The sequence below is a fragment of the Pavona decussata genome, unplaced genomic scaffold (assembly GCF_977016875.1).
Source record: "Pavona decussata unplaced genomic scaffold, jaPavDecu1.1 SCAFFOLD_48, whole genome shotgun sequence".
NCBI classification, from domain to species: Eukaryota; Metazoa; Cnidaria; class Anthozoa; order Scleractinia; family Agariciidae; genus Pavona; species Pavona decussata.
In genome coordinates this window covers 4,985,521-5,002,812 of record NW_028145470.1, presented here as the reverse complement: position 1 = coordinate 5,002,812, position 17,292 = coordinate 4,985,521, and the positions used below count along the sequence as shown (strand labels likewise).

Sequence of the window (17,292 nt, the reverse complement as noted above, 5' to 3'; positions counted from 1 at the left end):
ACATGCCTCGGTGGCGTTAATCCTTGACAGCGAAACTAACGATGCTTCTGACTTGTGAATAATACCTTATTAAGAACTTTACATTTCTTTTGAAAAAACCGGGCATTAGAATAAACTACACCAAATCACTCGCCAAAGCGCAAATTAGGAAAGAAAGATAGCTGCCACCATACAGCAAACCTCGGTCAAGATAACCTCAAGGTAAAACGCACTAAGAATGATACAAATCTCAGTCTTTTCAAATCGTACTGAACGCTGCCCAGAGTATAATGAACGAGCGATTTTCCCTAGTCGACTTAAGCTTTGAATGTGTAAGCACCTTAGCAAGACAACTGACACACTCAAACAAGGATGAACACTGAAGTCAACAAAGAATTCTAAATACATTTACTCAGCTACAGTGAAAAAGGCTCAAGAAGATAAATGTCTGCCATTCTACTAGAAATTAATAGTTTTATTTCAGTTAAAATATCAGTGATGAATGAGAAGGTCTATTTAAATCTAACTAAACCAGATTTAGACCACGCTCAGGATGCATTGTCTTGCGGAGCCGGCTTTCACCTCCAAAGAAAATATTACCAAGCTATAATAGAGCAAATTAGTCCCAGTTTAGATCGCAATGAAATATTGCAATGATTTAGTCACGCCTTTGCTGAAAGAATAAGAACTCAACTATGCTTTCCTGATATTTCAGCATTTTATTCTAGCCTCTTTCATGTTAGTTCTTGGACCACGCCTTACTGAGTCAAATCGATTCTTCACAAAGTAACACGCTTACCAAAGTTCCAATTGACTGCTAAACTCTGTCGGTAACTTACTAAGTCTCGATTTTCACATCAGATCTGATGTTTTCAGCTCATCTCAAAACAAATGGAAGCCTTAACAATTGTCCAAGGCTTTCTACTACTAAAACAGCAACACTGAAAAACGAAAATGTGCACAGTGGCTTATACGCTAGCTTAATAAACTTACTTTAAACACACTGAAAGCTCTTTGCTCTTTTTGTTTCAACTTCTTTAAGCTCCTTGTGTTAGTTGTTTGTTAGCTCGGCAATGGAGCATGATTCTTTTCAAGTCGGCTTCTGTGTACCGAGAAAGTTCCACCCCAATTATTTTTCCGGACATTGTTAAAGCCACTTTTGTAAATCACAGCTTGCATTAACAATGTGCCTTCGCTTTTTTCTCAAGATTGATCTGAAAATGCAAGAACTAAAAAAAATTATAAATCTTGCGGGCTTGGGGCTGAAGCATCAGGCTTTTCAATTTCAAGCGATAACTACCTTATTAAATCTTAAGGTTCAAGACCCATTTGCTGAGTTCCGAAAGGAGCTGAATGTAATATAAAAACTAACCGAGATTTAGGGAAATTATCTCTAACTGCGGTCGCGACTATTAGAATCACTGGAGCCGTGATTCTTCAAATTTTAAGCAGTTATTTCGCAAAGCAGGACGCAAAGGTAATTAGTAGCCTTTGTGTAATTGCCAATAACACCACATTTCTGTAAACAGGGCCTGTTCAAAGAGACCGCCTTCAAAGTTCTTAGGCCGCTCTAAAACCGCCTCACAATGGAGGCACAGACCCGAGCGAGTTAGCGTCATAAAGTGCACTTTGCTTTTGAATTGAAACACCACTTAGCAAATCAAATCCTTGCATCTTGAGTAACCGGAAGAAGTAGTTTCTGCCTTTCAGCTATTTTCTTATGTATCTGGGACTTCAAAAGCGCCCCGCTCTCTTGCTATAAACATACGGCTAAAAAAATCGAAACCCCACGCGAATGTTGAAGTAAACTAAAAAACGTTTATTATTCCTGTACTCAATTCGATTTATATACAAGATTCGAGCGAGGTAGGAGACATTATTTACAAGGAATTGTACAATCTTTTCCACAAGATTCGTATTTTTTTCAATTTAAAGGAGTTTTACGTGTGATCAACACACGACAATAAATATTCAAACTTAAAATATTCCATCCTTTCGATACAGTCGAGTTATATTTAAATTTGCTACAATGAATTCTAAAAGAGTTCTTTTCATATTTCGATAGATATATATTACTTGTGCCGATTCTATGGGATAAATATATCTCGTGTCCGCTCAGTTTTTGTTCTTGCCTTTAGGTTATTGTTAGTAAAGTCAGTGTTCCACGTTGATAAAAGTATCAACGTTTGGAACTTCCATTTTATCATGTTCTTCCTGTTTTGGCGTTAACGCGAGCACGCTACTCATCTGCGCTAGTCTCTGTCCTTCTTGAACATCAATATTGAGTTCCATGGAAATGTCTTTGATGTCTTCTTCCTCCTTAATGTTTTCCTCATCCGTTTTATCTGCGCTTTTCTTGACATTGTTCTGATGTGTTTTCTGGTGTTTTCGCAAGTGATCGCTTCGCATGAATCGTTTGCCACACTCCACACACTGGAAGCGTTTCTCGCCAGTGTGCGTTCGAAGATGCCGCTGTAGTTCATCTGAGCGGGTGAAACTCTTTCCACAGAACAACCAGTTGCAGACAAACGGCCGTTCGCCTGTGTGCCAACGTAGGTGTGCTTTTAAATGCGAGGTTTTTCCGTACACCTTCCCACAGCCAGGAATGTGGCAAATATGCTGCTTTCGTTTTGTCGTGTTGCCAGTTGTAGCTGCGAGCTGACAATTCGGGCATCTACACCGTCTGCATCTTCTCGTTCCCGTGACTTGGTTAGACATAGACGAGCTGTACGGACTTGTGAGATGGTAGGGCACAGGGCTGGGGCTTCCGTGATAGCTCATGGACGAGATGTGACTTGTAGCAGAACTAAGAGCCAAACTCTGAGGAACTGCGCTGGAGATGGGGCTGCGAACAACGGCTTTATTCGGCTCAACACTCCACCAGTGAAGCCCTCCCATCTCGTTACACTCCGGTTTAAATGCGGCAGTGCAGCCCAGCGATAGCGGAGCGCTCCTACCCGAGCCAGGACACGCGTGCACAGCAGCCATGCAAGGTGAAACAGGTCCGCGCGAAGGACTCCCGTGGGAAACAGCGAAATTCTGATGGATGTGGCTCTTTGGAGGCGCAGAGAGATAGAACTCCTGAAAGGGGGCGTAATGTGAATCTGCTGGCGGTGTAAGTGGTAGCATTCGCTCTCCTGGACAGCTCATAAGTTGACTCATACTGACTGCGTGTTGGCTTAGCTCAGGAAGAACACCGCCGGTAAACTTCCCGTGACATTCGTAATCGCGGTGAGCTCCCGGTTGGCCAATTCGACTGCAAGTAGCGGCTAACAGAGCCAGTGGTGACGGCTTGCGATATTCCTAGAATTTAAAAAAGAAATACATTGAACACCGAGCGAGAAACTGCCAACCTGAAAACGCTATACCGATTTCAATAAATAATACACACGCAAGTCGCAACTTTTAGCGACTTTTAATGCGTTGTAAAATCCTTTAAAAGATATACCTACATGTGAAAACGGAAAATATTCGGGTCTTGCCAACGCAGCTGTGGCCATGTCGACGAGGATTTTCGCGAGAAAATTTCCTTGAGTACGATTTGAACTGAGCGCTGTTCCAATACGATGTTTCGTCCGCAAGAGCCAAGAGTAAATGAAACCTGGTTGCCTCCTACACACAAAAGCCTTCAGCTGGTTTGCGAGCCGGTGGCGGAGAAAACAGACTAAATGTAATTAGACAAACGATGCCGCCTGCCAATAGCAGCTCAGAGGCGGAGACTCGTGCTTATACTCTTCTCACAGCAATGTTGTTATCGTAAATAAGGTGCTATTATCAGAGATGATAGAGGAGGGGCGAGAGGGCGGCGAACTAATGAACAGAATCAAAAGAAGGGACATTTTATGATTGGATTTCTATGATCAAAGCAGGCCGCCGCGCAGCGCGCGCGCTGATTGGCTATCGCTTTGTAAACAAGCCGCGGGTCGACCCTTGAAAGAAAATCATTTGTTATATTATTGTGTATTTCCGTTATCGCGCCACATTATTGTCATCACCTCTAAAAGTACTGTCATCACTTGCAAAAGAGACCGCCTTTATTTAAATAAGAATGGCTCCAGCAATACACTTGTGAAGAAGGCAAACAGACCATTGTCCGAGTAACAAGCTATAAACAATTACCATCTAATGCACGAGGTACACTGAGGCTTTACGCGATAAAACCGCTTGAGGTGTTAACCTTTCATCGTGCCGCGCCATCCATCCAATTGTTTACTAATCGCAAAGAAAAAAATACAAATCTCCGTCAAGCTTAAGCACAGGTACAGCTCATCACTCGCTTCTTTCCGGCAATCATTTCCAAGCGAACGCCGATGTACAAACATTTTGTTGAAGCAAGCTTAAATGCGGTTTTAATGTCAGTTTTATAGGGCTGAATGTTCTAACGAGCGTGCGCGGCGCGACTAATTAGAAACCCGCCCTCTGAACCCGCCTCAAGGTCCACCTTTATAGCTCGCACTCAATATTCGTGCCAATCAACCCATGTCGCTTTCTGCACTCTTCTCGCGCGAGCTTCACATCGCTTGGGCGAATATTCTACGCACGAACTAAAATTAACCTCAGATATGAGCGCGCTCGAGATGACAGACTGTTTATGGGCAATTATTAATGCTCGTCGCTCTTCGAGTCGGCGGCTTCCTTTGAGTTCACGGATCAATTTCGACCAATTTCCTCGCCTAACAATTAACAAGTTATTCGCACGCTTGGTGTGATTGAAGGCTGTCATGTATTTTTCGCCGGCCTCAGGTGCATATTTCACTTCTGTTTATTTTATTATGCAGGTTAAGGCTTTTTAAACCTGTAATTGAGACATGCGGTGCTACAAGGAAGCATCCTTCTCCCGGGCTTTGCAGCCGTGATTTTTATACCGGCTTTCAATATAACCGCGCAGTATGTTTGAATGAAACAATGCGCTTGCTTATCTGTTACAGTCAATTTTCTTTTTTTCAATTCCTAAACCGATTTACTTACTTCACCTAAAAAAAAAAACGGAAAAAAAAGAAAGAAAGACAAAAAAACAAGAACATTTCTGTAAAAAAGCCAAAGGCACAACTGAGATTTGTCTCATAAGCAGCAAGTTTTGAGGGGGTCGTTGATTTGGGTTGATAAGATACCTTGAGCCAATATATTCCTCAGTGGACAATACGATACTCAAATACAAAGATTACACATCAGCCGCGACTCTTGGGAAACGGTTTCTGAACAAAAGAGATCCATAATACTGCACTAGAAGAAGGCCGACACATGATTCCTTTGACGCAAATCCCAGCAAACTACAACTCCGTAAAGCCTCAAAGAACAAAGATTGTTGAATAAACCGCTAAAGTACTGAAAAATGTTCAATCCTTCCGCTCCTACTGGTTTAGAAGATTAAAAACTTTCATCAACGCTGAGTTTAGCCGCGTGTTGTATTCAAACAAGCCACGGGGGTTCATAGCAAACGAAACAAAACCAAATGATGTAATACACATTGCTTATCATAAACCCGAGGATTATAGAATCACAGTGCGACTGGCCGGAGCCACAACCGGCAGGGAACCATTTATAATTCACATTGTTGCTATTTAGCAAAATTCATAAATCTCGCGCCAGAAGAGAGAAGAAAATTTCCGCTGCGCCAAAGTTTATTGCAAAACTGTCGGACGACAATTAGTTATTTCACCCATGGCAAACCACTAATTTGGTTCTAGTCAAAAACGGAACAATTACCACGGGTCTGCTTTTCGGAGCTCGCGCAAATAGCGATGTTCAGGTTCGTTTTTCTCTCTTGAAATTTGGTTACAGCTTGATGGGGTTTTGGCCTTGTCAACAAAGTTTAGAAAGCAAACTGTCAGAGAAAAGAGCTTTTCAACAATACTAATGTCTCCCAACTGTCGGCTTCTTCAAAGACGCAACTTTGTATTCAAAGATCTTTCTTTATAATATATTTCCCACTAATTGAATATTTATTCTTCTTACGCAGAAAATTGTCATTTCGTAAAAAGCATCCTGAAAAAACAATTGGACATTCTCCCGACTTCTATGATTTCTCTTGTCCATTTTCGCGAAAAAGAGAAAGAGAGATTAAAAAAACAAAAAAATTCAGCGACCGCATTTTTAGAAAATATTCCCTCAAAGTCAACAAGATCGGCAGTGTTTGAATCTCAACTGCGAAGACAGAAATTCAATTTTCGCTTTTATTCGTTATCGGTTTTTTGTTGCCGTTAATTCTGTTTGCGTTGTTTGCTTAGTATGTGACTAAAACCAACGGGAACACAAAAGCGAATGAGGCTGCAAAGTTACGAATGAGCGACTCTGTTTAGAGACAAATCAAGATCGATGATTTGAGCTTTCTATTTTTCTATTCCACTGATGGATCGTTTGTTCAAAAGGGTTGGCTAATAACCACAGACCCAATAAGCGAGCTATTTTGCTGTTTTAGCCCGAGGCGAAATATCTATTAACGGAATATTCACGCTAAAAGGATGATAAAAAGTTTACGCTGCGGACTAAACGACGTGAGCCAGTCGAATTAAGGAATCGCAAAAGTTAATCAGAAAATTAAGCGATTCGTTTGGAGAAAGACGAATCTTATAAGGCGAGGATTGAATTGTTATTTGCTCTGCAGTAATCTCCCGTTATCTGTCTGTCCTTTGCACTTTCCGTCGTTCGAGTTTTAATTTTCATCACCGTGATTTCTGAAATCTTTTAAGCTGTCTTCGTTGCTGAATGTTCCAAAACACATGTCTCCGGCAAATCAGTGGCCATTTAAAATCCCTAGTGTGAAACACGGAGATAACAAAAACTTTTAACTTTGAAATAATCCTTCCCTGTATCTGTCTAGCTCTGTTAAACGAAACTCGTCGCGACCTTTTTAAAATTGCTTAATTTCTGCGTTAACCCTATCGTCACTGTGCAAGGTGTTTACAATATAACATCCATGCTGTTCCATTCTTTACGTCTGCTAATATTTTTTGCTAAAAATAATAAGCAACCCCCAGGCAAATTGCATAGCAAGCCTCGGCAAAATTGTATTTCTTGTGTACACTTCCTTGTGTTGAATCCACCGACGTTTTCGTCCGAGAAAAAAATACTGCCTGTCACTTGGTCGGAACAAGTACCAAGGGATTGATCGGCATCAGCAAAAAGACTAGCCTCTACTATCTGCCAATCTTTGTCATGTAATTATACCAAAGACGATATTAAAACAAGCCAACCCACTCAGTGGAATTTGCAATAGAGGCGGTAGCTTTTGAACTTTGCGTTAAAGCACGATAAGGGTAATTCAACTAGCACTTGGGCGCGTGCCTTGATTGGCAAAGATAAAAGCGACTCTTGAAGTGGCGCGGTTAAGTCTCGAATAAACGCCAAAAACTCTGTTAAGCTTGAAAACTAACCTATTTCCGAGCAATTACGGCTTTAACGAGTTTTCCTTTTTTTAAAACGCCAGTTTTTTCAGCAATTCCGCTTCATAACGACCGCGAGTCGCCGAGTCTATAGCTTAGGGCTGCGAAGCAGCCTCACCAGAAGATTGATATATCACAAATATCATTCTATCCCTCCCATTCTATTCACAGAAGAGGCACTTGAACAGTTACTAAACTGGAAAAAAATTCCTTGTGCTTGACTGAGGTCAAGGTTAGGAACAAAGTTAACATGATTTCGAATCCATACTTTGTTAAAGTCGCTGTTTCAGTGTCATAGACTTGCAGCCGCCTGTATTTTCTAAATAGCTCTATTTTAATTTTGAATTCAAAGAATTAACGCGCAAAACTACAAGCTCGTTACATTTTGATTTCCGTTTGCATTTGAGATAAAGCTGCGATCGCGAGTGTAATTATGATTTGAATTTTAATCTCACAAAACCATAAAATGAGGCAGGCATAAAAGTTATTAAAAATTAGATATTCAGGTCTCCTCTAACACAAGAATTAATATTACCTCCAGACTAAATATATTGATGCTTGCAAAATACTAATTTTGCCCTGCGCAAAAACAGAAACCGCGAAAAACGAGATGAGAAATGCGGGATTTAAAAAGACTGTAACCTATAAAAGCAGATCTCCCAAAGGCGGTACAAAATGAGTCACGCAATTCTCGATTTCAATACTTCTGTATGCCCAGAGTATTTGAACAAAGTAACCTTTCTGTGCTCATTAAACAATTGTATAAACTTCGAGACAAAAATACTTCGCCGGGCGAATGCTACTGCTCGCCAACCCTACAACAATACGGATTGCTTTAGGTTTAAAACTCGGTATCTCTTTTTCTAAAACAATTAAGGAGTATACACTTTTAAAAGCTCGATGACATGAGGAAATAGGAGCGATTAAAAGGCGATTAAGCATGTTGATAACTTCCTGTCACAAACATCGTAATCTTGGTAATAATCCACGCAGATCGTGTGTTACAAAACAGAAAGACAAATTAGTATACATGTGCTTAAGGCATAAACTAAATGAGAAAACTATTGCTTAAGGAGTGAATACATCAACGAGACACTGTAGATTTACATTGGAAGCTTTGTGATATCAACCAAGGCTTGCTCAAGAGGCGTGCAATAAATCCCGTATTTGAATTTAATACGTTTTTGTTATCTCATGCGAGACAATTGTGCCATTGTTTCTGTTCTTGTATTCGCAGTTTCACTCCCCGAAGGAGGGTTCATTTTTTGGTTTAAAATGAACATCTTTTTTGACAGCAAGAAAAGTAAATCATATTTTACAAAACTACTAAACCACAAACGTCGACATAGAAAAGAACAGACCAATGTCCAGTTTTCGTTTCAATAGTCACATCTGAAGTTTTAAATCAAAGATTCAAGTATTATGAGTCAATTAAGGCTTTAAGTTTGTCTCTGGGATTCACAAAATTCAAACCTGGTTTTGATATTTTTTATAATCCTCAAAATCAATCTGATTGTTCTTACCTACGGCTGTTTACCAACGGTGCGCTTTTTGCCAAATCTCATTCCAAAGTACCAGGATCGGAAACCATTATCAGATTATCATATATCGCCTACCACAACGTGGGTTGAGAAGAGAAGTTTTGCAAATACAGCGGAAAAATTACGCGATAATTGTTTTCTGTTTGGCTTGTGGGATTGCAGGATTACATTTCCCTTTGTACAGTGACGATATCGATTTACAAGTCTTTTAAAAGTGCTATTTGTGTGAATCAAACAAAAACAAAGCACAAGCAAATGAATGGCGACACTTAAAGATTTCATCCGGCAAAAGGACTCAAAAGTAATGCATCTTAAACAGCACAATTATTCAGTAACAGCAGCTTTCATTTGACAGGTCACACTTTAGGATTTTATCCACAGCCTCAAATGTTTAACGGATCCACCTTGAACAGCAAAATAAACAGCGCCACAGAAAAGGTGTTGCTCCGGCAGTAGCTTTCATTTGAATGGTCACACTTCAGGATTTCATACAGACTCAAAAATTAGACCCACCTTATACAGCCAATTATAAACAGCAAAACAAAAAAGCACTGATCAACGGCTTTCATTTGAATGGTCAAATCACCTTGAACAGCGTAATAAACAGCACCACAGGAAAGTACTGCTCAGTAGCTTTCATTTGAATGGTCACACTTAAGGATTTGATCCACAGATTCAAAAGTTAGGATCACCTTGTACAGCATAATAACCAGCACCACATCTAGGAGAGTACTGCTCAGTAGCTTTCATTTGAATAGTCACACTTCAGAATTTCATCCGCAGATTCAAAAGTTAGAACCACCTACAGCATAATAAACAGCACCACAGGAAAGTACTGCTCAATACTAGTTTCTCATACTTAAGAATTTGAGGTCAAGTTACTGTTTATTAGACTATTTTTTATATAGATTTGTAACATATTTTACACGTTGTTTTTTGGCTTTAGTTTTTTTCTGGTAGACAACAGACAGACACCTTTATTTGGTTTTAAAGCTCAGGGTAGTCCCTTCGGGAGCTTAAATCCTTTGTATTAGTATTATTACTTGTAACTTAGTAGGAGGACACTTCTGTAAAGCACTTTCATCCTCAATAAATATTGTTATCATTATTTAGCTTTCATTTGAATGACCGTGCTTTGAGATTTCGTTCAGAATCAAAAGTTAGTTGTAAACGTAGGAAGTTTTCTCAGAACAAAAGAGCCACCTCCAAATCTTAGTTATTTAACAGTGTTAGCAGGTATCACATGTTATGACTTACTACTTCAAACCAAACTTCTAAACAAAACAAGCAATGAACTGGTAGTATTATAGTGTTCTATTGAGAACAGGAAACGCCTTTTATGTTAAACATCTACATTATTACAGAATAAGCAATAAACAAACTAAACAAAATTACAGTGTTTCTTTTTTAAACTTCATTGAAGCGTGTTCCGTGCTTACTTTCTCTGCCATTCTACAAATATCAAAGAATTGAATTGCTGGCGTCATTCTTGGTTATTTTGAATTGAACCAATACGTTTTAGATAACAATGCGCGCTTTGAATCAGTGTTCTTTGTTCTTTCGCCATTCAACACCATACAAAATAAATCAACCACTAAGCACATTTTAAAGGGGCACTGTCACCTGTTTAAAGTGTCACTTTGAATAGCGAAAAACTTATTTGTATCGATGAAGACATTAAAATAATGGTTCAATTTTGTTAGAAATAACCCTACTAGGGCACAGAAACTAGTATCGATCATTTTTGCCTGCGGATGACTAGGATGGAAACGAATTGCAACTTGAAAAAGTTGGCCAATTCTTTCAAGTTCCTCCTGTGAATTTGGGAGAAAATTGCTAATAAGTGATTCTAGTTTGTTTATCCCCGGAGAAACCATTTCATATTTTTCTCCCGGTGCTCTGGGAAAGATTTCACGTTAAAGAAGAGGTTCTTTGTCAGATATTTGAGCTGTTTGGACCAACATACAGAAATATCTCCGTGACAGTGCCCCTTTAAGTTTTCCGATTTCCACATGCACAGTTCATTAATTGTACAACAGGATTTTAAGGGTGTCAGCATCCCATCCAGGAGGAGTAGTAATTACCCTCATCACCTCATGCTAGGTATCCTGTGATGGACTAGAATCTTAACTATGGAGGAGTAGTAATATTCCTAGCTGTTTCCTGCTTTGATAGTCTAGCATCCCATATAGAAGAAATGGTAATGTTCCTAGTCTCTTCGTGTTGGGTATCCTGTGATGGGACTCACACCCCATCCAGGGATACTAGTAATGCTCCTGGTTGCTTCATGCTGCAGGAACTTGTTTAGAATCAACTCAACAAGTAACTCAGTTTCGTCATGCATAAAGATAGCAGAATGAAAAAAGATAACAACTTGGAAGCGTTATACCGCCCTTTTTGAATGTTTCTATCCCTTCACCTCAGGAAAAATAAATTAAAATATCCTTATTGTAGCTTCTTCTTCATTCTAAACGTCAATTGGCAAATTCCTTCAGGATTTCTAGAACCTTCCTTGGTGTTGAAGCCAAAGTGAACAATGGATGTTTGTCTTTCTATTATCTTCAGGGACTGCATGATGTGTTTCGAGGGATTGCAAGGAAGAGCGAAAGAACACAACGGCTTCTGAATTTGTGATCTACAAGGAAAAGCTTCATGGGATTACCAACTATGCCATGTCATCTCTTGCCTTGAGAACACCTCGGTATCAGCGAGATGAATTCCGAGGTTCTTAAATCTCAGAGTAATAAAATTGATTTCTTTAAATGGTTTGACCTTCACTGTTGATCTACCAACCGAACTATACACTTTTTGTATTGTTTTGGTTTATTTTTTGCCTCTTTTCGTGTTGCTTTTCTTCTTCGTTTTAAGCGAGCAGTGGTTAGTACAAAGCACTCTGACGCCCGAAAATACGTTTAGACGTACCATGATCAGCTTCATGACGCTCAAACTTGATCCAGTCTATCAGCCAGCCAGTCAGTAAGTTAGTCAGTCAGTCAGTCAGACATCCAGCCAGCCAGTCAGACAGTTAGTTAGTGAGTCAGTTAGTCAACCAGCAAGGCAGGCAGGCAGGCAGGCAGGCAGGCAGTAAGTCAGTCAGTCAGTCAGTCAGTCAACCAGCCAGTCAGTCAGCCAGCCAGTTAGTTAGTCAGACAGCCAGCCAGTCAGTCAGTGAGTCAGCCAGCCAGTCAGTAAGTCAGTCAGTCAGCCAGCCAGTCACACAGTCAGTCCCCCAGTCAGCCAGTTAGCCAGTCGGTCAGTCAGCGTTTTATTTGTCAAATTAATGTTAAAAAACTGAAAATCAAACAATAGCTGGAAAAAAAATTTCGAACCAGAAAATGGGTTTCCCCAGTTTCTTTCTCTCAGAAACAATGTAGCCAACTGCCAAAGACCTATAAAGATGGTTGAAAGACATATGTACCAGACAGTACAACCAGAACGTAACTGCACCAATCGTTATTGCATAAAATAGTGTTCTTTTCATTTGGGAGTAATTACCAACTATTTTTCTAGAAACCACCTGATGCTGCTCCCTCTCTTTCTCTCTCTTCGAAGCTAAACAGTAGGGAACCGAGATAAACTATAATAACCACGCTGGAAGTACGAGATAGAAAGAATAGCTGGCGTCTCAGAATCTCAAGGGTATAACGTTTGCGTCTGTGGATGAAATTCCACAGTGTTAAGCTGCTGAGCAGTAGAAACCTACATGCGATACATGGTTGTTCTGATCTAACTTCCGAGTCTGTAAAGCCGAACCGCTAAATTGTGGAGATTCAAATCAAAGCAAATTGTGTGGTCCTGTATAGTTATATTGTGCAAGATGGCCGGCTCTTGTGGATGAGATCCTAGTGTGACTATTCAAACGAAAGCGATTGAACAGTGCTTTCCTGTGGTGCTATTTTAGGAGCTATTTTTTAAGCTTTACCAAGCTTTTGGGTCTGTGGGTGAAATTTTAAAGTGCAAACTTTCAAATTAAACCTACCGAGCAGTTCTTTCTCGCGGTGCTCAGTGATACAATGTTGTCCAAGGTGGTTCTGACATTTAGTTTGTGGATGAAATCCTAAAGTGTGACGTATGAAACTCTTCAGCAGGATTGCTCCGTGCGACTGGAGTTATCTTCGTTTTCATCTTATGGGTTGGATTGAACTACTTTCAAAACTCTGACAGTTTTTTTAGAAGATAAACAGCAGACTAGCTAGTGTCTGTGAACCTCTCAGTTGGTTGAAACTGCACGCTCTTCTTTTCCCAGGCGCCCTGTAGCTATGATAGACCGCAGCAGCTGCGTTTCTCTGCTGTTCCTCAGCAGGTCATTCAAACAGCAAAACCGTACAACGCCAAACAACAAACCACAATATTTTGGTTTCGACACAACAGTAAGCTCTGGTAAGTCCTGTTCAAGCACAAGGTGACAAGCATATGGTGGATATTTGATCTCTCCCGAGCGAATGTTTTGCTCTGTGCTGCCGGCCAAAATCTGAATCATATACGGTAGTGTTAAAAGTAGCAGTAATGACTTGTTCTCCCACAATCAACACGCCCTTATGCCAGCTTAAAGACAGGGTCAAGTAAAATTCTCTCACCCCGACTAAGGCGTAACACAATTAACGTTCATGGATTATTAAAGAAATTGGTTTATGAGGGCCCCGTGGGCTCCTGTGCAGATCCAAGGGGTGTCCGTTCATGAAAGGGGATCCAATACAATAATTGAACTCCTTATTCACAACTTCGATTTACCTGTAAGTTACTCCAATGTTACATTAAATTTGTATTCAGTGGAACTGCTTTCGTTTTACAAAACGGTTGACAAATTATGATGTTCGAAAACCACTGAAATGTCAGTCTGACTTGGCAAAATTCTGTACGCCACAAGTTTGACCTTGGTCAATTGTTTTGCAATTCAGTCTAACTGTGAGAATCCCGCAAAGCCGCACTCTAGAATAAACTTGTAAAAAGTCCTACTGAGCAGTACTTTCCTGTGGTGCTGTTTATTATGCTGTACAAAGCGGTTCTCACTTTGGAGTCTACGGATATAATCCTTAAGTGTGACCATTCAAATAAAAGCTACTGAGCTGTACTTTCCTGTGGTGCTGTTTATTATGCTGTAAAAGGTAGTTCTAACCTTGAGTCCATCAGAAAGAAATCAGTCCTTAGCGAGATTATTCAAATGAAAGCTACTGAGCAGTACTCAGTTCTTGTGGTGCTGTTTATTATGCCGTAAAAGGTAGTTCTAACCTTGAGTCCATCAGAAAGAAATCAGTCCTAAGCGAGATTATTCAAATGAAAGCTACTGAGCAGTTCTTTCTTGTGGTGCTGTTTATTATGCTGTAGAAGGTAGTTCTAACCTTGAGTCCATCAGAAAGAAATCAGTCCTAAGCGAGATTATTCAAATGAAAGCTACTGAGCAGTACTCAGTTCTTGTGGTGCTGTTTATTATGCTGTAAAAGGTAGTTCTAACCTTTGAGTCCATCAGAAAGAAATCAGTCCTAAGCGAGGTTATTTAAATGAAAGCTACTGAGCAGTACTCAGTTCTTGTGGTGCTGTTTATTATGCTGTAAAAGGTAGTTCTAACCTTGAGTCAATCAGAAAGAAATCAGTCCGAATCGAGATTATTCAAATGAAAGCTACTGAGCAGTTCTTTCTTGTGGTGCTGTTTATTATGCTGTACAAGGTTGAGTCCTTCAGAAAGAAATCCTAAGCGAGATCATTCAAATGAAAGCAGTACTTTCTTGTGGTTCTGTTTATTATGCTGCATGGGTTGGTTCTTATTTTTTAATCTATGCTATGGATAAAATCCTAACGTGGGACCATTCAAATGAAAGAAAATAGTGAAAGAGTGAGCGACACACTAGGAAGAGAGCTGAAATTTAGGATATTACAACCGTTGTCCATTTTAGCAAAACTATCCTTGAATTTTGAGTGAGGCCAAAAACACTAAACTCCATAGTGTTTCACTTAAGGTTTTTACCTCAAACCAGTGTTTTACTACCCGGAAAGGTTCACGTCCTAGATTATTGTATAAGGTTAAATAATAAAGCCATACAGTGTTTGAAAATAGTAAGAATCAGTGCTTGAGCCTAAACTTCACCGCTTAAGGTTCAGAGAGTTTAATCAACACAAAGTAATAATAGTGTGTTTAAGACTTAAAACAACGGAATCAGAGTGGCTAATCTTAAGGTTTTAAATTAATATTTGGGTTAAATATATAAATCACTGTTTTAAAACTGATCAGTGCTAAGGTTCAACCACTAAAATCAGGGCCAAACACCAATAAAATAAACCACTTAAACAGATTTCGAGGCCCACTGATTGTCTTAAGCCGCGGCCTAAGTTAGACTCTGTTTAAATAACTGGCCCTAAATATAATGGAACATGAACTCAATTAAAACACCAGGTGAGAATTTGTATCAGATATAATAATGTACAGCACATCTCTCTTTACTTCACTGTCTCTCAGCTACTGTTCCTAAAATCTCTCGCTAGAATCATTGCTTAGCTCTAAATAGCAAAAATTAGTGATAAAGCCAGTTCTTTAATCTCGATCAATACCAAAATCAGTGCGCTCCAACTTAAACACAAAGCCCAAGTCACAACATCCCAGATCGCTGCGTGTCTGATGGGCTTAGTAATGACACAGTTTGGGGCTTAGTAATGACACAGTTTGAATCAAGATCCTTTCACTGATTTTCAACTGTTTTTATTTCAAATCTTTTGGCTTCCTGCTGCCACTTCAGCTGAGTTGGCTGATGTTGTGCTAATTACGCTATGCAAAATTAAATAATGATTCTTTTTAATGGGTGGTGCCAATCAAGACAAGGGAGGGCGAATTTGCTTTCTTACAAATCATTGTTAGGTCATCCTTAGCCTTTTTGGTAGTTGGCGGGTGAGTCTTTGAAGAAAAAAACCCTGTAAACGCCGTTCAGAAACCAAATTTCATAGTTCATATAACATAGTTCCGGTTATACTTGTCTTTTTTGGGGGCAAGTCTTGTCACTGGTAATACCAGTGTTAAAAAATTAAGCTTTCTTTCCTAATCTAAATAGATTGTTATATTTTTTCTCACAAAAAAGAAAGTTCCCAGTAGTCACATAGGTCAGTTTGTAAATGCAATGAGTAAGTTTAAAGGATTGGTTCTGCAAATTCTTCGAAAGGGCAATTCAGAAAAAAACAACAACTGGCACTTCGCCATTTTCAAGTAATTTGAAGTACTGGTATATAACTAGTACTTGAAATTGATGCCTAACCGTTTGCCGGGATTGCCGGATTTGTCTGGTCGGCCTGTTATAACAAGTGCGGTAGGCCCTTAGAGAGACCTACTCGAAACCTCAGTTTCAGATATCTCCCTAGGACCCAGTGACGACGAGAACGCCAACGAAAATGTCACTTGAAAAATATAAAATTCACTTTTAGGATTTGAACCGTTCTTGGCGATTATTCCAACTCGTTCAAACTCGTAGTGTGGCCGAACGATCCAGGAAGTAAATGGCTGATTGAAACGGCATTCGAGTTAAGAAAGAGAATAAAAAATTCACCATCGTGAGCTCACGTTGTCCACAAAACCTGGAAAATATTTTACCAAATAAAGAAACCAGTTCAGGTGCGTATGTATTCCTTAAGCTTATGTTGTCACAAAATACTACAAGTAATTGTGAATAGTTTAAAACGCGGCAAGCACAACCCGCACATGCTTTAACCTCTATCGATTCACAACAAGCGTCGGTTTATTGATAATTCAACGAAATGAGTTTGCAGAACTTTTCATTGTTTCAACTTTCTTCATCAGATACGAAATGCACGCTCTAAGTCATCCCACAAATGATTTCGTCAGAGATATTTAAGCTTCCCGGCAGCCATTTTAGACGGTTCGAGTTTCCACTCAAATAAAGCACCTTAAACATTCAAACGTGGCTCCATGTTTAATACTCATTTAGTTCAAGTATTGAGTTTCGGCGTGGAAAGCTAAACCATTTGCAAACAATTATTCGTAGTTTCATGTTTCATTCTTTGATAAAACATGTTAGATTAACCAATCAGCGGGCGCGCTGTATCCTATCTCTTAACACCTGAAATGTTTCAAAAGGAGTTGGTGATCCACCTCAGCTATAATACTTAAGTCGCTAGTGATGTTAGGTTATTTCCCCTCACAATCAAACGCCAGCATTTCAGCTAACGAAAAAGGTCGATGCTTGTCATCCAAAGCCCAATTTACCGAACGAAAACACAAAAGAAAGGAGCAATACAATTGAAACAAAATTATTAAAAGATAGAAGAGCAGCTGACGTTGGTATATTAAAAAAACTTGAGGACAAAGAACTTTAAAAGAGAAAAGACATCTATCACAATGGGTGGTAAACATTCAGGCCTCCTATTGTATAGTATTTGATGACAAATTTACA

The 17,292-nt window shown here is 39.6% G+C and overlaps 1 protein-coding gene and 1 long non-coding RNA gene across 3 annotated transcripts in view; one reads left to right on the top strand and one right to left on the bottom strand.

The window, feature by feature from the left end:
- Positions 1 to 11,669, top strand: part of LOC146481924 (uncharacterized) — a 29,977-nt gene extending 18,308 nt beyond the window's left edge. Inside the window, exon 2 of the long non-coding RNA XR_014864367.1 lies at positions 11,468 to 11,669. This is a non-coding gene — a long non-coding RNA (uncharacterized LOC146481924). The remainder of the gene's footprint in view (positions 1 to 11,467) is intronic.
- LOC146481923 (transcription factor Sp5-like) overlaps positions 1,778 to 17,292 on the bottom strand; it is a 30,357-nt gene continuing 14,842 nt past the window's right edge. The window contains exons 1-2 of one of the 2 annotated variants that reach the window (XM_085108021.1): positions 3,432 to 3,978; positions 1,778 to 3,282 (exon numbers count right to left, since the gene is read on the bottom strand). In XM_085108021.1, the coding sequence (XP_084964147.1) occupies positions 2,134 to 3,282; positions 3,432 to 3,479 (1,197 nt within the window). In that variant the 5' untranslated portion in view covers positions 3,480 to 3,978 and the 3' untranslated portion in view covers positions 1,778 to 2,133. Of the gene's footprint in view, positions 3,283 to 3,431; positions 3,979 to 17,292 lie in introns of those variants that run through there. The other variant, XM_085108022.1, reaches the window with a different exon arrangement.